General features: G+C 42.5%; 1 protein-coding gene across 2 annotated transcripts in view; it reads right to left on the reverse strand.

The window, feature by feature from the left end:
• Positions 1-3,286: 3,286 nt before the first annotated feature.
• The window catches only part of LOC128298853 (MOXD1 homolog 2-like), a 154,643-nt gene continuing 137,444 nt past the window's right edge, over positions 3,287-20,485 (reverse strand). For both annotated transcript variants that reach the window (XM_053034650.1, XM_053034651.1), the window contains exons 4-8: positions 15,672-15,938; positions 9,256-9,441; positions 6,207-6,874; positions 5,956-6,124; positions 3,287-4,718 (exon numbers count right to left, since the gene is read on the reverse strand). In XM_053034650.1, the coding sequence (XP_052890610.1) occupies positions 4,350-4,718; positions 5,956-6,124; positions 6,207-6,874; positions 9,256-9,441; positions 15,672-15,938 (1,659 nt within the window). In that variant the 3' untranslated portion in view covers positions 3,287-4,349. The remainder of the gene's footprint in view (positions 4,719-5,955; positions 6,125-6,206; positions 6,875-9,255; positions 9,442-15,671; positions 15,939-20,485) is intronic.

The raw sequence follows: 20,485 nt of genomic DNA on the forward strand, positions 1-20,485 counted from the left end.
CGTCGGCTAATTATGATGTTTATTTTTAAGCTGCCTTTTGTTGAGGTGCTATTCGCGAATGAGCACGACGGCTCGGAAGGCGATCGAATGCGGGTCACGGCCAGGAGGTGGACAAAATTAATTCGACGCGTCTATTTTGAGGGTGAACTGGTTGCTTTAAATGGATTTTTGAGGATAAATTTAAACATTTAAAACAAATTTTAATTAAATAATTTAAAACGACTGACGAACAAAGTAAATAAATTATATTAAAATAGTGATACAAACATAATTTTTCACAAAACGCAACCGCTTAACCTAGGCGCTCTTAAAAGATTAATTTGAAATTTTCGGATACATTTGCACACAATAAAATTTCATTTTGTCGTAATACGATTTCACTTTCGATATCTAAATTTATTTCACTTCATATTGCTTTATCCACGTTTGTTTCTTATTTTACTTTACCGATCGCGGTTTTTCCCTCCCCACCCCGCAAGCGGTTTGTGGGAGGCAAAACTAAAGTGCACCAGAGTGACTGGGAGGTTGCAACATACTGAGGAGAGCGTATTTCGCGTTCTATTCCACTTGTTCTAGTTCCACAAAATGGGGGGTTCCTCTTACACAACTTGTGCTTTTATTTCATCCGACAAATTTCGGCTCGTCTCGTTTGCTTTCAAATGCTACGAAAATATGTTGTTTTTTTTCTGAGTGGCGAACAAAAACCAACGTAAATTAACGTTTCTACCTTTGCTTGGAGAGATTTTACTTCTTTTAAGTCTACATTTTTCATCAATTACATCAAGAAACGCAATTTATTCTTAAGCCATTTTGCTCTCACAACGGTACAATTTTATACATGCGGGGAAACGATTGTTTTCTAAATATTATCTTCATCTGTCGACACTGCGCCATTTTTCGAGCACCTTCTAGCAAATGGGTTTACGTTTGGAATCCTCTATCGCTTGTTCGATCCTTGCATTTGTTCGTTATGTGGTATCGAGATTGTTGTGAATCTGGCTAAAAATTAATACATTTATGGTAAACCTCTCATCGTCCACGTCGGCTTTAGCCAATCGGGCTTTCCGTTACGATGTTCTGCATTTTATGTTTTTGTTTTCATCTCTTTTTCAAATTTAATGTTTCTCAGTTGTATTGATGTTTAACCGTTACGGCTTTTACTTTTTCGTATTCCTCCAATACGCTCTGTATTGTTCCTAAAATAAATCATTAGTCCATTTTTCATCATAGTTTTACTTTGTTTTGCATACAGTTGGTGTGTTTATTTCTATGTAGTGTTACTCTTATCTTGTTGCCTCGTTTTCTCTCCCTTTATCGTTTGACGTGGTTCAAAATTCATTCTTGTATTCTCTTTTATTACCATGCCGCTCCCATTTCCTTTTCCACCGCCTCATATGCGTTCCGTGTATATTTTATCTTCCTTTAGGGACAGACTTACGTTGCGTTCCATTTACTGTAAGGTGAGTGGCATCGAAATACACATACTAAAAGTTACGCCCAACGCATGCACACTGCACCTTATCTTATCTCATCGGTGGGAGACCAAAATTCACTCCGAACATAGAGAAAGTGTCTTCCTTGCTCGACGTTAGCATACAGGAAGGCAATAAACAGATGAGCAAATGCGCTTCGGAAATTACTTAGCAGATCGTTTGGCAGCAGCCTAGCAGCTTCACATAAGCTTGAAAAGTGGGTTCAGAGATTCGGAGGGAAAACTAAAAAAGAGAAAGAACAAATAGCTGTTCCGTACGTAAGAAGCGAACCTTACTTTGCTACAGCCATATTTACACACACCTGAAGCATGATCAATTGGAGGATTGTTTTCGCTTAGCAGAGAAAGTAATTTAAAGTTTCACGGCTACTTGTTATTCGCTACTGCTACTTTTGCTACTACTGTTAGTGCTTACGCGAGACGATCATACGATGTTTCGTTTTCTCTATCCCAATTTCATAAACATTCTGCACACTGTATCACAAGTGAAAAGATTTATATAATCTTTACATTCCATCCGTTCCTATTAGTTTCTTCTTCGCCATTTTTTTCTGTTTGCATTTCTTTGTTTCTAGGATGATTGATCAATTGCAAACCAGCCTAAAAGAAAAATAAATAAAGATCATGAAACAATACAAAAAACAAGGAAAATGACAAAAAAATAACATACTTATGAAAAAGAAAAATAAATTAGTTGAAAGTATTCAAAACAAAAAAACAAAAAGGAAATAAATCAAACAAAAAGATGTTAGAAATGAAAAATGTAGAGATGAGGACAAACCACTTTAGAAATAAAATAGTTTCAAAGCTTCCATTACCATTTGGTCAGCAAATTTTCATCACATCTGCTTCAACGCCTGCTTCTCTCATCCAACGACTTCCCATCGCATGCTAATCGATCGCACTACCGCTCACAGGTTAATGTTTTACGTGTGACTTTATAAAGTTGAGCGATTTCTTTTTATGATTGTCTCTCGCCAGTTTACTAGCTGACCGAAGGATAATGGACCGGGAGCTGGCCCATAAAGGGGACTAAAATTAGACTGAAGTGTCCAAGAACTTAACCGTTTGACTCGTGATGAGAAAGGAAGAAAAGGAAGGAATCGAAAAGGATAAGGCCAATAAACGCTGGCTTTGAGGTAAAGGGACGTGTGAAGAGTCACTTGCTTATATACTTTCCATCCACCGGGCAAAGGAAAAGGCTCCACCGTAACAGCTGCTTAGAAGTATGTGTAGTGCAAAACTCAAACAGATTAGTGTCGAAACCTAACGAAAGCCACTTCGTTCGTTCCCGTCGGATGGAAGAGGACGGCTTTCGCTTTTACTTTTGTTGTAACAATATTTTACATACATACGCGTTCGTTTCCCCTTTTTCCCCCCAGCAGATAGACACACACACACACACGGTTAGTGACAGATAGAGGGAGAGCAAGAGAGGAAGATAAAGTTCAGGTAGTTTCGGTAGTTGGGTGTCCCTTACCTTCTCACGCATAGCTCGCATGTTGCGTACAAACTGCGTCGCGGTTGCTCACTTTTCATTAAAACACTTGACTCAACAGTGGGCACACAGCTTCATTCATAACAGACACGGATAGCAAAACATGGACATCCCGTTTTTATCCCCCGCTAGGTAGTGTGTAACAGATGAACATAAAAAATAGGGTGGCTCTTTTACAATCTTTAATGGCGTTAGCAACACATCAAACCGCGGTTGACGGTTTTGCTAGCAGTGCCCGATCAGGACACTGTTCCAATACGCGAACGAAACATTGTTTCGAAGCGCACAAATACGTGTATTTAATTCGCACTATTTTGGGGTTGATTTTTTTTTTGTTGTATGATTTTTCCAACCTTACCCAGCACTCACAGAGACACCGATGCTATTATTATTCACAGTTGTTTTAGTGTGTTTTTGTTTTCACCTTCGTTTTTTTGCTTACTGGCATGACGGTTGTTCGCTTTTTCTTGTTTTTTCTAAATTACACTACCACGTTGACATCTATAATGTTGCACCATTTGCTACCGAGTGTACAAGAACATTTTTAGTTGTTTTTTGTTTTTCTATTGGTTTTTTTTTATCTTTTTGTTTTTTCACTTTTTGCTTCCTACTTAGTTTTTTTTAATGTTTTCTCCTCTCGTTGCATTTATGCCTTATTTTTCACGTTCATCTACAACTTTTCTTGATTTCTTCTTCTTTTTTTTACAAAAAGGCGCTATTTACAAAAAAAAAAACAGATGCCAAAACTGTTGGCTAGGCTATGTACAGTGAAAAAAGGGGAAAAAGTTATCGCTGCTTGTTTAGCTTATTTGTTTTTGCCTCATTTTCTATGTGTATCGATTTATGTTTTTGACACGGATTTTTTTTCCTCTACTTTATATCCTCTGTCTCGGCATTGTTGTGCGTTTTTCTTCTCAATATAAGGTTCGATGCACTACGCACGTTGCGCACACGGTCTGTGACTTTTATCCACTTTTTCTCACCTTTTGCTCTTCTTCCAACACTTTTTACAACATTTATAAACTACTTGAGTTTTGCAGTTAAATAAAGACAAAGTAAACAGACAATCTTTCCACCTGGTGGAATACAAGGTAACCCCGGTAATCATTGCTTAGCGGTACAGTTTTCCGGCACAAAACCCGAAAAACGATCATTCTTCCATCCATCATCCCTTCCTTTTTCCCTCCCCTGGACAATCACACTCACTTACATACCCGGGATGCTGTATTTACACAATGCTCGCAATCGTTCATCGAACGCACGGCGTCGTCGAATCTAGGACTCTTTGGTGATTTGATGCATCTAACACAGCGGCAAGTTGTCGCAACTTCTCTCCCGCGGTGGGGCACCGTTCCCGCTCTACACCGTCGCTATCCGGAACGAGTTGAGCACGACGATGATGAAGAGCAGCGATGCAATCATTTTCGTTGCGATGGCCAATGGACGGAACGTGGCTGGCCCACCGCTCAAACCCATCGACTCCGTGACGGAGCTGCGGGACACTTTACTCCGGGCGGCACCCTCTATCACGTTGTTGCTATCGATATCGTCATCGTCACCATCATCGACCCCGGTGAGGTCGACGCTTGTCTCCGACTCCGTCACGTAGCGGTTCCGGTTCTGGAAGAACACGTTGGCGACGTTCGTACTTCCAACGAAGCTGCACGATCGTATCAGCTTGTACGATTTGGTGATGTTCGGTGCGAACCCTTCCAGATTTTCCGTCCCCTGCGTGGTGCGCGGTAGAGGAAAGAAGGAAAATGGAATTTAGATACAAACCTAGTGACACAAAATACCATTGCTTTGCGAAAAGATGCCTCCGCTTTATTGCTAATAATTGGCCCACATTGCTTGGTGGGCCTGCGAATGAAACTCTTAACAGGTATACGGCACGGGACCGTGCAAGGGCCCATAACTCAACGTCAGGCCCGATAAATTCTGCATGGATTCGGAAGCCGGTGCAACATTCATCGACTGCCAGCTGGGTGCTTATCAATAAAATTTATTTCCAACCCTTCAATCCTTCCCACACACTCGGAAGCTCGGAAGCTAAGCTGGCTTAGTGGCCAGGAAAACAGGAAATGCATGCATACACACAAACGCACGCTGGCTTCTCTCAAGCAAACCCTCTAATGCATAAGGGGCTTTTCTCGGTTGCAGAACTATGTTGCATTTCCACGTTCAATACACGTTGACTCGTTTGCTTCAAGCGGTGAGAAATTGGTGTGTATGTGTGTGTGGGTATGTGGTATTGCACATATTGCATTTCGATCGGTATGGAATTCATAGCAAAGGTGTGCCGGGAGAAGAACGGAAAACAGACGAAGGCAAGAATGAATAAATTTTGCATGAAGCTGCGTGTAGGACTGAAGTCCGGTTACTGAAGCTTCCAGGACGGACTTCTGCTCCGAGCAAGGATACCGCCGTTGTGAAATACGGAAGGATTGAACCGTACATATTTCATTTATTTAAATCAAATTTGTATTCCTTCGGTTCGGAAGCGGTCCGATGCGGTGCCGTGCAGTGCCCGGCGCTTTAAAAACCGGACACGAAAAGAGCGAAACGTTTGTTGTTGCTTTCGACTCGTTTACCCGTTTTTAAATGAATGCTTTTTCATTTGTATCATTTCGAACATTAATACCGAAGGATTTTGTTGTTTTTGATTGAATCGATCGATTTGTTACGACCGTTATGCGGGCATTTCCCGGAATGCTTTGAGCAGGGTAATCAAACAACAATTGAATTAGCCATTTAACTGCTTATGCTGTGATTGGCAATAAAGTGCAGTGAGTAGAGAGCTGCATTATAAATGCAATTAAACAATTTCGCTTTGAATGTACATTCATATTTGAACCGTTTCTATTGAATGAACTATTAACTGCTTTCGAAGAATTATTTTGAAGCGCTCTACCTGGTATCGTAATATCTAAACTCTAATTACAGAGCTCTCGTCTATAACGCTTACCGGCATTGGCTGATTCTTGGCGCTCCAGCACAACGGCTTAAAGGATCCTCGTCTGGTGACGTACTGGAAGCTGCGGAAATTGTTTCGCCAGTCGTACGAAATCAAGCGCGTCTCGAGGGTCATCCCAGACAGCTCGGGTGGTGATGCGATCCGCACCGGGTTGGATCCTCTGTGAAGATATTAATCGAAAAATGATCTTCTATTAACATCCGGACTTTTAAGAACGTTTAAAACGTCATCTCAATACTTACGGCACTAGCTCATTGATGCCGAGCGAGTTTATAACGGTGGGTAAACTCGGCAGCGAGTGACACGTGGTGAGTTCTTTCTGGCGGGGGTAGTACAGTGCCAACACCAGGCAGGTTTCTTCCCGTGTTGTCAACCCACCGAGTGTGATAGCGGCCCGTGCCGAACTGTCGTAGATGCATTCCGCTATCAGACGATCGCCCGGTAGGACTCGCACCGGTGTCGATAATCGCCGGTACTCCTGATAGTTCCAGTCGGTGTTGCGATCATGCGCGATCGGGAGTAGCTCCTCGCGGTGGCGGATTTGGCGCAGCTTGATCTGACGCCCTATTTGGTGCGTCCGCATCATGACGGCGAAGATGTGGACACCGTCCCGGGCGAATGCCCGCTGTGTGCACTCACCCACACAGTGACCCTCGGAGACGACGTGTTCCTGCCCGGGTGGGATGATATGTCTCCAGTTCGGATCCATACCGACCGAAAGGACGCCCGCGTCCTGTCCTCGGAGCGTGCTGGTGTAAAACAGCCGAAGACCCGAGTTGTCCACCATTGCCTTCGGTTTCGGTGGCCAGGTGTACTCATTGGCGGACAGGCTGTAGTGTGTCTCCATTAGATAGAATCGCGCCTGATTCGACTCGAGCGGATAGCCGACTTGGCTGGGGAATGAAAAGCCCTGGAAAAATGGACAACGAAAGAAGAAAACGGGAAAATTAGGTCATGAAACGAATTTGCCAAAAGGTCCTGAATGAGACTTCCATTTCAAAACGCAGTCGGACAGAGGCTCTATTAAAAAACAATAACCAAGAAAATTTATTTATTACCCAGCGACCTTCTGCCCGGGGCCAATCGCACCCAGCTGAACCAAAATGAACCTTAAACCATGTCCGAGCGGTAGTAAGTTCCACCGCTTTCTTCTCGCACACCCTTCCTCGAACGGAAAAAGGGAGAATAAAGCTCACTCCTCAAAAAAAAAACAAAGCAAATAACAAAAGTCGTAAAAATATTGATAGCACAAGCACATAGCGGGCCCAAAACAACAGCGGAAATATCACCACACGAAACACCCCACAAACGTTGGGCCTTCCCAAGTGGAAACTTTGGGGGAAAGCCCCACCAAACCAATACGCGAGAACATGGTGAAATTGTGTGTTCCTGTGCCAATGTTTATAAATAAGCCCGAAAAACATACATTTTTTTCCGGTGGAAAACAATGGAAATGGTGGAAAGCATCGGAATGGAAAAAACTAACGGGCAGAGCGAGAAAAACATGCCGCTTGCCAACGATCCCCCCCTTTCCACGTGGTGGTCCGATTTTCTAGCGCGCTTTTTTATAGGTTTTTGATTGAAATCCATAAAGTTTTATGGTGGAAAAATCGGCGGGGTGGGTCGGGAAAAACTGGCAAAGAAAAACAGGACATAAATATCGTATGGTAACCGATTTACTACGCAGCATGACGCTTTGGAACTTTGGCGATGGAAGAACAGGGGGGAAAGTTTTTCCCGCTTTTCCCCACGGCGTGCAGGTTTGCTTGTGCCAAAATAGCGCCGAAGAAAGAAACCAACCAAATCCCGCCATACACTATCGCACGACTAGGCAGGTCGCAGGTGTGGTCGCCCATTTCCCCCCCAGTTGGTCGCCAGTCTGTAAATGGTTCCATTCCGGAGGAGGTATGCACGCACGCAAGAGCTTTGGCAGTTCCTTCGGTTTCCTTTTTATGTGTTTCAATTTCATCGAACTGTATTTTTCGCTCACTAATTGAGGTTAGGAGGACGGGGGGAAAAGGTCTAGAACTCTTTAAGGAACGCGAACATGATTGTGGTTTGATTTGTTTCATTGCTTGCGTAAGGTACGACAACATGACAATGGGATGAATAGAAACGGAAAACCGTCACATCAAAGCAGCCAATGCTTTGGTTCATTTTCGTTTTTGTGGCAAATGAAATATGAGTTTGATGCGTTTATTTTTATTGCCCTTTTGTCTAGTTTTGATTACTGTTAATCAACCCTCGAAACGAACGGCACGTGTATCCCAAAAGAAACAGCATTTCAATAGAAATGGGCCCCGCGTGCATTCGTGTGTTTGAGCAGGAAAGTTTATCACGCACGTTGGTGGGACAAATTTTTGATTACTTCGAAAAGAGATGTAAACATAAATGATAAATTTTTATTGAAAACAATTATTTTCCAATATATCTTTCAAAATGTTATCAAGGTTGAACAATATTTAATCACAAAAGAGGTAGGAAATCATTTTCATATTAAAAAATAACTGCCAGTTTGAATATAAGGGTTAAAAGGCCTTCTTCTTTGAGGGTACGTCCATTTATTACGAAACAGTGTAGAGTACAAGTGTTAGCATTAGTATAGGTGCTGGGAATATAATATTCTCACGGATTGCTCATACATAACAAGGATGACGGATAAAAATAAATAAAATATTAATCGTCTTTTGTTCGGGACTTTTAGTGACTAGGGGATTTCATCCTGAGCCGGACCAGGACTTAGTAAACCTGGTGTATGTCCATTGTGAAAATAATTTGGATGATTTGCAAGCTTTGGAAAATTATTTCAACTAATGAACTCCCAAGCGACATTTTTAATCAAATTTGTACATTTTCGTATTTTTTTTTGCATCAAAAAAACGTTTTCATTTATATTTGTGAAAATAATTGACATTTATGTACATTTTTTGCAAACAAATGTTATTTTGAAACTAATTAAGGCGCATTATATGAACGATCCCTTCGAAAACAGATGTTTGAATATGTGATAATATGTATGATTCGAGCTTGTTAATTATGATAAATCGATATCTAAAAATAAACGTTGTAAAAGATTGCTCAATGAACTCGATTTCGTTTTCGAACCAAACATGATACCAATTTTCTAGCGATATTTGATAATTATTTTGAATTTCAGATTTATTCATCCACCATGACAAACTAATTCCCCATTCGACAGTTCACCGGTCCATCATGGACTAATCAAACGAATCCATTGGTGGAATACAAAAACCCCGGGAAAATGTTTTCATGTGCACTGTAACGACTTACCTCCGAACCGCGCGTCCATGCCGCCACTATCGAGTTGCAGGTCAGAATCGATTTGTCCGCCCGATAGCACGGGCAACCATTTTCACGTGACATAATTTCCAGCTCCGGCGACGAGCCTTGACACTCGTGCAGTATCATGTGATAGACGTAGGAGGCACTCGTACCGGAATCAAACACCGGCTCGTACTGCAATGAAACGGAAGAGAGAAAAGAGATAAAAATCCAATGAAACGGCACGATAAAACATTAGTCAAGGACAGTTGTGACCTTCCGCGCGTTGTGATTGATGTTTAATTTGGTTTGTTTAATTTTCAACCCTCGCCAAAGCGGTCTGTCCGTTCATAAAACCTGCCGTTTGACATCACGGTGCGCCACTCATTCGAACATGAAGGTTTTACCAGCCAGTCAGCCAGGACCTTGGAGAAAAATCAAATAAACCCTCACCGGGAACATCAAACGGTGGAAAACAGTTTTCCGAACGAGGTCGAGATACAATTTTTCCAATTAATTACAATTTATTTACAATCTGTATGCACTGTTAGTATCGCCCTGTCTAGGGCCAAGTGCAGCGAGAATTTAAACACACATGTACAGTCTGTAAACATGTGGGCAGTTGCCTTTAAGAGCGATCTGTTAAGGGAAAAGCTAAAAACAAAAAAACACTACCATTTTTGCAAAGAAAACAAGTGCAAACAAAGGCTCCGGAAAAAAACGCCATTGCCGGCCGTGAAGGGAAAATTTAAAACGACTGCAAATAACGACACAATTGATGGTGAGGGATTCATTTCACGCGGAGGGGGCGGCGTATCGATTTGCATTTTTGGTTTTCCCAACGATTCGATGCCAGATCCGGTACACGAAAAAGTAATTTAATGACACACAACACGGTCGGTCGGTCGGGAAAGCTCCCGCTTTACTTTGTTTCCACAGCCATGAATCGACGACCGACGACGATTTGTGACCGGTTGCATTGATGCTGGTGGTGCCCCATCATTTGTCGCGTTGTGCAGCGACAAATCGCATACGTGAACGTATAAATTGCAACGGTTGCCATTTCGAAGCGGTAAAAGCGAAATAAAAATGGACAAAAACATGTGCGAACGAACGAACGAACCGAAGCGAGGAAAAAAGGTTGCAAATAAAATGATCAAATGTAGAGCAGGCCATGGAACATGGAACAGATTTAAAATGAGCAAAACAAAAACACATTAGTTAGAAGTGGAGTAAGGATAGGAAAACTGGTAAACAAAAGGTACGTCGTCAAGTGTTTAAGCAACGGGCAATCAATAATTAAAATGGATCCTATTTAAACGATATTGTTATCGAAACGCCGTGCTGCGGGTCGAGGCGAGTGCGATTTGTGGTAGTTTTTCCTCCGCGTATAAATGCAGCAAAGCAAGAACGAATGAACGCCGTGATCCTCTGTCTCCTGAAAGAGAAGCAACTAAAAAAAAACAACCCCCCAGTGCAATGCAAACGTCAAATGAGTTCCTAGTGCAAAATGCAAAACTTTTCCCCCGTGTGGGAGACAATAGCACAAAGCGGTGTGTGTGTTTGTATGGGAGCAAAGGATGAGAACCGCTTTTTTCCCCCTGGCCCGGAGGGCATTTTAAACCAGGCTACTGGGATAGGGAAACACCGACACGTGATCATTCGACATGAATGCGAGCTTAAAGCCACTGCCAGCCTTTACTGCTCGATGGAGAGAATGCGATTGGGATGTGGGAGGGAAAACAAAACGAGGAAATTAAATTTAACGGACAATCGTTCTGTAGCGACAATGATAGCTTGGGATAGTTTGCAGATATTTTAACTGTCATCGCGATTGAGCTGAAAGCGGAGTTGATTTCGATAGCTATGATTAATGGTGGATTAAGGTAATAAAATAATAATAAAATAAAATAAAATAAATAGATAAAAACTCTTCAAAATGCAAAATATTTCATCAATTTTCTTATTACTGGTCGTGTTCATATTTTCACATAGTGGAAATGTGGTAGTACTCGAGAAAAATAGAAGTATTTGCAAATTGTTTTTCTATTTTTTAATTGTTTTGTTTCTGTAAAATTATTATATTCGGGTTGCGTTTGAGTACTACGTATCTGAGGTAATTAACACATTTATGCATTATTTTCATTTTTTTTTAGAAATAAAATTAAAGCGAGAAAAGAAAATAACAACAATTATATTGCACGATAAAAAGAAACAATATTTGATATTTGATATTTAATTTAATGATATTTAATGTGATAATTAATTTACAAGATCAATCACACAGTAAAAAAAATACTAGCTTTATATAAATATAATTACCATTTACATCACTGGACAGTATTTTTGACCGATTTCGATACGAGAATGCTTATCCAAAGCAATGATTTCCCTTTAGTGATTTTGTAGTTAGTTATGAAGCAATTACTAATTGCTGAATTAATTGAATTACTGAGCGAATTAAAAAAACTAATTGCCCTAAAAATTATGACACGAACTTTGAGTATGTATTAATATGCCTATTTCTACAAAAATTTGAGAACCTTAAAGAAAATATTTTTGTTTTCCTTATACACCTTCCCCACACAATCATTTCCCTTCACGGGTAACAAAGTATTTCTATTCGCCGCATCGGAAGGTTACTCCCATCCGGCAAGGCTGGTGGAAAACAAAATTAACATTCAATTTCCCCATTTCATGCCAATGTTTAAAAATAAGCGGTGAGGCCAAAACAAAAAAAAACACAAACCCTTCTTTACGCTGCATTTGTCGTTTGCCGTCAATGACAAAAATTGCAACCGTATGCAACTGCACCATACCGCACTCTGGGTAATGCGGTGTTGTCATATTGCAACATATGCAGTGCACTGGGTGTTTAGGTGTCGCTACGGTGGTGGCGGCCGTTTCCCAGCACAATCCCAGCCACACGTTCGGGGCATGTGTTGTTCAATATTTACCCACGGCAAACTGAAAACAGTTTGCCGGTGTTGCAAAACGTTTGTACAGTTTTTTTTTGCCAGTGCTCGCGTAATGCACTTTCCGCCTGACGATCGTTTTTCCTTCTTCATCGCCCATAAAACATCGAGACCAGACTGAATGGCTACACACGCTTGTAACCGCCAACCGACAGGGGAGAGTGGACATGAGAAAGTGTGATAACAATAGCTTTTTTTCCCTTCTCCCTTGCATCCCTTAATCTAACTGGGGGGCACCTTTCTGGGGTGAGTTTGACGAGCAAAAAAAATGTGACCATGTCGGGAGTGAATCGACACTTTCCTTTACCTAAACCCCGCGACCGTTAGCAGGAAGTGAACGACAAAGACTGACTGAAACGGGGGCAAAAAGCAAACTAAAACTTACAGCATTCATCAAACCGCTCCATCTCTGCCAGCACCACCAATTTCATACTGGAAACGATTTCAAATATCAGCAAATCAATAAAACAAACAACGACATGTAGCAATGGACGCAGCAGCGGCATGCCCATCAGTCGGTCGGTGTGCAATAGTTTTGGAGCATATTTGCTCTGTTTTTATTGCAACTTTTTGTTTTCTTATGTACTTTCTGCACTCTACTGCATCAGCTCACAATACCGCGCGTTGGGTTGGTTGCGCAAGCAGGCCCCGGTGGAGGAATTATGCGCCTCTCATCGGAGACGATCGAACCGAAGAGTATTGAAAGGCACACCATTTTATTTGAATGTGTTGTTTAACGGGTGTAACATGGTTGTGATTTGTAATGTAATGTAAACGGAATGGGTCTCAAAATCAACACAATTGAAGCAAATGGTAAATGAAAATGGGGAAAATCCACCTTCAATGAGAGCTGAGTACAAGCGATGAATTAAAGAAACGTCGCATTTTAAGTAGTTTTTTTTTTAAATTGACAGGATGCAATATTTTAATTCACAAAGATTGTAATATAAACACCATTCAACAATATCTAACAAAACTAACCTTGAATTACAACGTTAAGCTTAGCTAAGATTAAAACTATGAATAGGATTAGACTTAGATTTTGTTTGGTTTCTTTATTATTATTTTTTCCCTACTTTTCCTTTAACCAAATGGGAGTTTTTATATTCAAATGCTTTTTCCCCGCACAACTCCTGTCACAACGCCTAAACATTCGGTAACTAAAATCAACAACGACAAGCTCAAAGATTTGTTGCAAATAACGAGGAAAGACAGATTTGAACCCGTTACATAATTATCAAATAATGTGTACACTATACTAATTAATGTTGCAATCAAATATATTCTTCTTCTACTACTGCTACAGGATGCAATATAAGAGAAAGTTTATTTATTAAGAATTGCTAGTGGTGAATAATTTCAAATGGTAAATAGTAAGACGAGGCACTGAGTGAATTAAAATGTAATCAAATTTTTGTAAAAACTATGGAACCCTAAAATATATTCATTTTTACCATAAACATAATTTTAAGGCATTAAAAATTAAAAATAACAAATCTGTACAGGGTTACACAAATTTATGCAGTTATTTAATAAAAAATAAAAAAAAAATAAATATGATAATATGGAATAAATAAATAAAATAAATAAATAAAAATAATAAAATTATTTTAATATGCTTTTGTGATTTTGTACAATATCACGCCAGTAAGTAATAGACAGATACGAAGGCATGGTGGGTGGAAATATTTTTAACTCAAGCACTTGCTCGTCCCTAGACAGTTTTTCACAAAAAAAAAACGTTGCATCTTGCATTCCGTATGCATTGCACATTCAAAAGCACCACCTCTATACAGCAGCTAGAAAAACAAAAGACACACACATGCATGATTCATTCCGAGTTTGTTCTTCGCAATCTCGTCTCACCGTGCAAAAGACACAAACAAAACCGATTGAGATGATGAAGCATACAATTATGTACGACAACGATCAACTAACCGCTCTCACGCCCGTCCCATACCACATCGCCGGGAAAATTCCCAAACAGGTGACCAGGACGAGAAACCAGGACGGGCACAGGACTTTACTATTGCCGAAACTCCCACCGATTGGGACCGCTGCACACAGTCCTCTCCAGAGGGATGACATTTGCACCGAACGACGACGACCGGCAAAAGGACGGTCGTCTCTCTGTTTTGCCAGATGATGGGTGTTGTTTTAAGATAATGGGGTTGCCTTTAGTTCATTGTGTTCGTATCTCCCGTTCTTTCTTTTTTTTTTGGCCTCTGGACGCTGTATGCAAGATCCCTGTGCTCAGCAGTGCTTGGGGGGAACGATATGTGTTGCCAAACCGGTTGACCATCTTTATCTGCGGCGTATCGGAAAGTTCACCGAGCGTACCGCCGGACGATAAGGATACGAAGCGGTGCGGTTGCTCTTTTAACGGACCCATGTGCATAGCACACTGCACCAGGACGGCCAGGAATTTAGAAGCCATGCATTCCAAAACAAAAAAAGCACACAAACACATCCAGGGAAATGCACCACAACGGTTCAAAGTCGAACTCGGGAGCAAATGGTCGTTCCGGCGAAGGAAAACGGCAAAATCTCAGCCCATCCCGTCTCATAGTCCCCAACCACAGATGACGATAATGGAGCGAGTTTTAGTGATTTCGATTTTCGCTGATGAGTCGACATTTGGGGCCAAGTGGACACAAGAACTTTTCCTTCCACATGCTGCTCTCGCGCTGGAAAAAGGTTTGGCGAAAAACTTGCAATCAAAACGAGCGCAGTGTTTGTTAAAAGCATTCCTTGAATTGCTTCCAATTTGTGAGTTCATCTCGGCAGGCAGGGATATCACCATCACGTATAGGATAGCCCGAACAGCTGCATGCCGTTATGGACTTTATGGCCCAACCAAATGACGCTGGGAATTGTGGGGAGAATGAGGACAATCATGTTGGTTTTTTTGTTGCTGTAAATTGAAACGGATTTGATTATTTAATAAAGTGAAACAGATAGCGGCGGCAGACGTGATGACCCTGCCCGAATGTCTACAAGCAGGAGGTGCTTTACACCGGCGAGAGTTCAACAGGTTCAGAAAAGGGGTAATCAAACTTTGGCTCCCGCCACTTGATTGCAGGCTTATACATAATCACGGTACATCAGCAGAGCCCTGGACCTGGATTGGAAGTACAACGAACGACGATGACTTCGGAATACGTAAAGATCTTCCGGCGCAAAAGTTTAGACGTCCCGTTAACCGGATAAGAATAAATAAACTTCTCCGGGGAGAACTCCGGAGAGATCTTTCGTATTCTGTACGGTGGACACCCCAAGCGAGACACTGTGCGGAACAACAACAGAGCCAGAAAGATAAATAATAGCCCCCCCGTTTACAGTCATCAGCAAGTTTTGGAGTTGGTGGTCCGGAGCCGAGTGATTTTGGCGGTTCGTTAGGCCGTTTCGATTGGGACGAAAGTCACACATCACACATGTGTACTAACTTACCCTAATCAGATGATGTTTGCGATTGATATCGTTCAGCTTGAACATCTTGCACCAGTGCAGGGTACCGTCACCCTGCGGCAAGTTTACGTCCTGATTGAGCAACTCCATCGTCCGGAGCCGTGGATCCGGTTTGAGCGGTGCCTGGTTGATCCGCTGGGTTAGGAAGAGCGAGCGGGCCTGCTTGAACGCTTCGACCGGATCGGGAAGGCTGCCGGCCGTGTGTGGTTCCTTGTTGTGGTACATATAGATCACGCGCATCGTATCGTTCTGAAAGAAAATGGTAAAATATTCCGTTAGAGTGTGTTATAAAGGTAAGAAATTGTTACATATTATTAGATGTTTCTGGCAGCACTGCCCTACAATATCTGCCAGAATGCAAGTTACGTATTACAGATGGTTCTGGCAGCACTGTACTACAGTAACTGTCAAAACGCAAGATTGCAAGAATAGGAAGCGTCAGTCGGAAATTTGGAGGAAACAGCAAGAGCAGATATCGGTGTAACTACAAAATACATAAATACAACAGAAACTAATGCCCTTATTAGACGAGGGATTTTCGGTTGTCGTCTATCTGTCATTTTTGCCGATCGCGTGTCTGACAGATAAACGACGGTCCGAAAATCGGAATTGAGCACGCTCGGTTCCGATTTGCTTCGGACAGTCGTTTATCTGTCAAAGTGGCGGTTTGTTTACATTCGCGTTGTTTTCCTTTGAGTGAGCTTTTCTATCGCATATAGCATGGATATCGAAGAGGACGTTTTGCTGGCTGTAGCGGCATTATTTGCCTTCCAACCGATGCCGAAGAAACGCGAAAAATGGTGCAAACGAATGTTTTTGAAGCGGAACATGTTATCACACACAAACATGATGACAGAGCTGCGACTGGAGCCTACCGACTGGCTTAATTTTGCCAGAATGGACGAGGACTCCTACTTGCTCCTGTTGCAGAAAGTGACACCGCTAATAAAAAAGGAGGACACGGTAATGAGACCAGCCATCACACCACACGAGCGGCTGAGTGCAACGTTGCGATTTTTGATCAGCGGGAGTTCTTATCAGTGTTTGCGGTTTCAAACTGCAATTTCGCAGCCTATGCTAAGCATATATCTTAATTGAATGTACTATACATTTTTGGGTTATTATAGCAACTTAAAAATAAGAATAACAAACGAATAACAAATTACATTTAAAAACTTCATTCCACCCACGAAAAACGAAAAATTTAAATATGAAATTATTCGCCAGTGACAGACGAAATCATGTTTGCAGAAGCTAGCGTTATTACACGAGAGGACGGCATTTATGTGTCAAACCCCCCACACGGACGCAGTTTGACAGATAGACGACAACCGAAAATCCCTCGTCTAATAAGGGCATAATGATCTTTAGACAACACAGTTTAATAAATTTCGTTGTAATTGTAACAACTGCAAAGAACATTCCAAATTACTGAAAGGAATTGTTTCACGATTCGTTCAAAGGAAATGTTGGCTGTCATTGATTCAGAAACACAAATAAAAAATCGATTGGAAGGTTGTGTTAAAAATTATATTCTTTTGTAAGTTGTAGGTTATAAACGAAATTATTCAACAATGAGAAGAATGAGGACACGTATTTTGGGCAAGCCAGAGCCTACTGATGCGTTCGATTTTGCATTAGGAGCTAGACAACGAGCCGGCTTGTAAAAACAATGTAATGATTTGACAGCCTCAGTAGGCGCTAAATTGTCTCGAAATTGTCTCGAGCTACTTTGCGAAATTTCTCACTGAGAAAAACCGCTGCATGTCTATTTGCACGGTTACAAATAGTAAGAATGTTAGAATCGTAATAGTGCGACCACAACTAGACTACAAATCCCTTGCCCGGGTGCAATCACAACAATGCACCCCAATTAATTGCCGAGATAAGTGACCCATTAAGATAATTGATCGTACGGAGACGATAGCAGCAACCCCCCCAAGGGGTGTACTTTGGCGCCCGAATATGGACAAACTTTTGCTAGTGCCGGCCAACTGCCAAAAAGTAGGGTTGCAACTTGCACCAGCAAAACCGGGGTTGACTGTTTTATCGTTTGCTATCCTGATTTGGCCGAAGTACTATCCGAAAGCTTTCGACTTCCTGGCGAAGTCCTCTAGAACGGTCATGAAACGGCATTGTTATGATGCTTGTACTAGGTTAGTTGTGCACTATGGTAATGTTTCACAGCTAGACTTTACTGGCTAAAGAGCAACAAAAACATGGAACCGAATTATTTTTTTGTTGTTGTTCGCTTGGAGTTCATACACTGGTGGTGACAGCATGTCTAACGCGCGGGACCGGAATGTCTTGATCTAACACTGGTGTGGTGGTCATTGTTGAGATCGTTCCGAACCGCAGCACCTGGCAGCATCAAAGAGCAACCATATATTAATGTGCTTCCGGGCTTTAATCTTGACACAATCCAAAAGGCTCCACACACACCACGCACCGGTTGTCTTCAGCACACGTTGGCAAATGTTGGCCAAGATCTTCCCTCTGGCGCCCGTGATGCAAGGGTTGATTACTTGCTTGCTCGGCGCTGCAATCGGTTTGGTAATGGGTGGTGGTGGTTGTGTTGCTCAATGAGCTTTATCCCCCGAAGGGGCAAACCACCAGGTTGGCAACGATGATGACCACCAAAGATCCGGCGGCGGCGACCAAACCGGCGCTGTGTGTGTGTGCATATGACGTACATGACGACGTTGCTGCTGCTGGTGGCCAGTGTGATGAAATCACGCGCCGCACGTTCCCGGGACGGGTACAGCAAGATGGAATGCAATTCATTTCTGACCAGCCCAATGCCTGGTGGCTAAAGGCGGAATGACACCCAGTGCCGGGAACGGTGGCCGTCCGTCGGAAGACATCTAGACAACTATTATCGGTGTGTCCAGAAGTGATAGGCAATTGACACCGTCACCATCGTTTCCAGTTTCCAGTCGTCGTCATCATCGGCTTCTGCGCTGGACGCGCTGCGGTGATGATTGCAATCTTCCGCTTTTCCCTTTCCGCTTTCGTGGCACGGCGCCGTCCGAAAGGAGCGCAAACCAATTGCAATTTAATTGAGCGCACGTGGAGCATGCTGATTACACGAAGCTCGAGTGGTTGTATCGAGAGAACCCCTTTTTCCCTGCAGGCAATTCTGTTTGCACTGCTCTTTGGCCCGTCGACTTACCGTCGATCGTAGTGCGAAAAGTCAGCGATGGAATCGGACTGGCAGTGTTGCCAGTTTTTGTGAACCACTGTGAAAACCAAAGACATCCAAAAGCCTGAAGATTCATAAAATACAACCCACCCGGCGGCATATTGGCAGGATGGAGGATAAAGCGGTATTTATTCTACTAATTGGCTTAAAGTACATCTTCACGTCGGTAGCTTTCCGAAAGCGTCATCCTTCCCCACAGTACCACCCAGTATAGTGTGGCGCGCCCGGGGGAGGCCCACCACAAACCGAATTACTGTGTTCTAAAACTGACGACACGACAAAGACAAAGTAAAATCGAAACGAATCCAACTCCCTCTACACACCCCGGCAGGGAGTCGAGCGGGTTGCGTCTTTTTCACTCGGAAACAACGAACGCCATCTCCCAGCTTGTCAGCAGTAGTTGGCAGCGGCAGGTCGCTGACGCCTTCGACCTAGCTCTGCGCGGTACTACTACTGCTGCCGGTGCTGCTGCTGCTCGTGACACGGAAATTGATTACAAAACCCCCAAGAGCGAATCATGTTCGCGGTGGTGACGTTCGGTCGCTTCTTCAACTATCGAACGCAAAAAGGAAATTAATCGAAACTCGGAGGAGGTGACACACTCGGGCTTGGCGAACAGTGCGGGCTGCGATCATCCTTCCACTTTTCCGACCGGTGAAGAGACGGGTTCTCGTTTTATGAGACGAACTTTTCTTGCAACTTTCGCACACCACCATCGTCTCTCCCGTTTCCCGATAATTGACAATCGATTTCTTTTGTGCTTTCTTACCATTTTTCATCATCCTTATCCTGCTGCCGTTCGGTGTACTATCGGGAACGCAAAAAAGGGCTAAAAGGGAAAATATTTTCCAAGAAAAGAAGCTTCTTTCGATGGACGATGAAAACAACCATATTCTTCCCTTAAGCAGAGGCGGTGAAAATCGCTTTCGTTGCGTTGCGTTTAGCACGCGATAGTGTTAAATGAAAAATTGTCATCGCTATTCCACCATTTCCAGAACCCCATTCGGTTCGTTTTGCTATGAAATTACGGTACGATAAATTTTCTCAAACGATAAGACGTTGTAAATTTAAAGAATTCCCAGTTACTGAAGCTTACTTCAGTTATTGTTGCAAGCTTATTTTTTTTTAATTGAAGCCACCCCTCAATGTTGCATGAGAACAACGACTTCATTTCGGTGTCTCGTTTGGCATGATCGATCACAGCCGATAATTAGCAAAACTACTACTAGAAGCCACTCTTCTCCGCAACCTCCGGCACGAAACCCCAATGGTCTTTTACAGGCATGATTGGCTACCGTTCTTCGGTTGCAATTAACACATGAAGCCACAGCGACGAAGAAAACGAGGACAGAAGTACCTTGAGAATGAAGCGGCATCGACATCCAGTCATCGTGTTGTTCCCATCGCAGTAGTAGGGAAACTTCTTCTCAGCAAAAATGATGATGATGATGATGATGATGATGATTATGGTGCGAACGACGCAATATCCTCCCGAGGCTCAGTAGCCATTCTCAGCAATTTCCCCGGACAATTGGTTTCGTGTTTGCTGCTGCTGGTGAGTGAGTCCTACACACGCACGTCTCTAACATTGCGC

Source organism: Anopheles moucheti, chromosome 2 (genome assembly GCF_943734755.1).
Source record: "Anopheles moucheti chromosome 2, idAnoMoucSN_F20_07, whole genome shotgun sequence".
NCBI classification, from domain to species: Eukaryota; Metazoa; Arthropoda; class Insecta; order Diptera; family Culicidae; genus Anopheles; species Anopheles moucheti.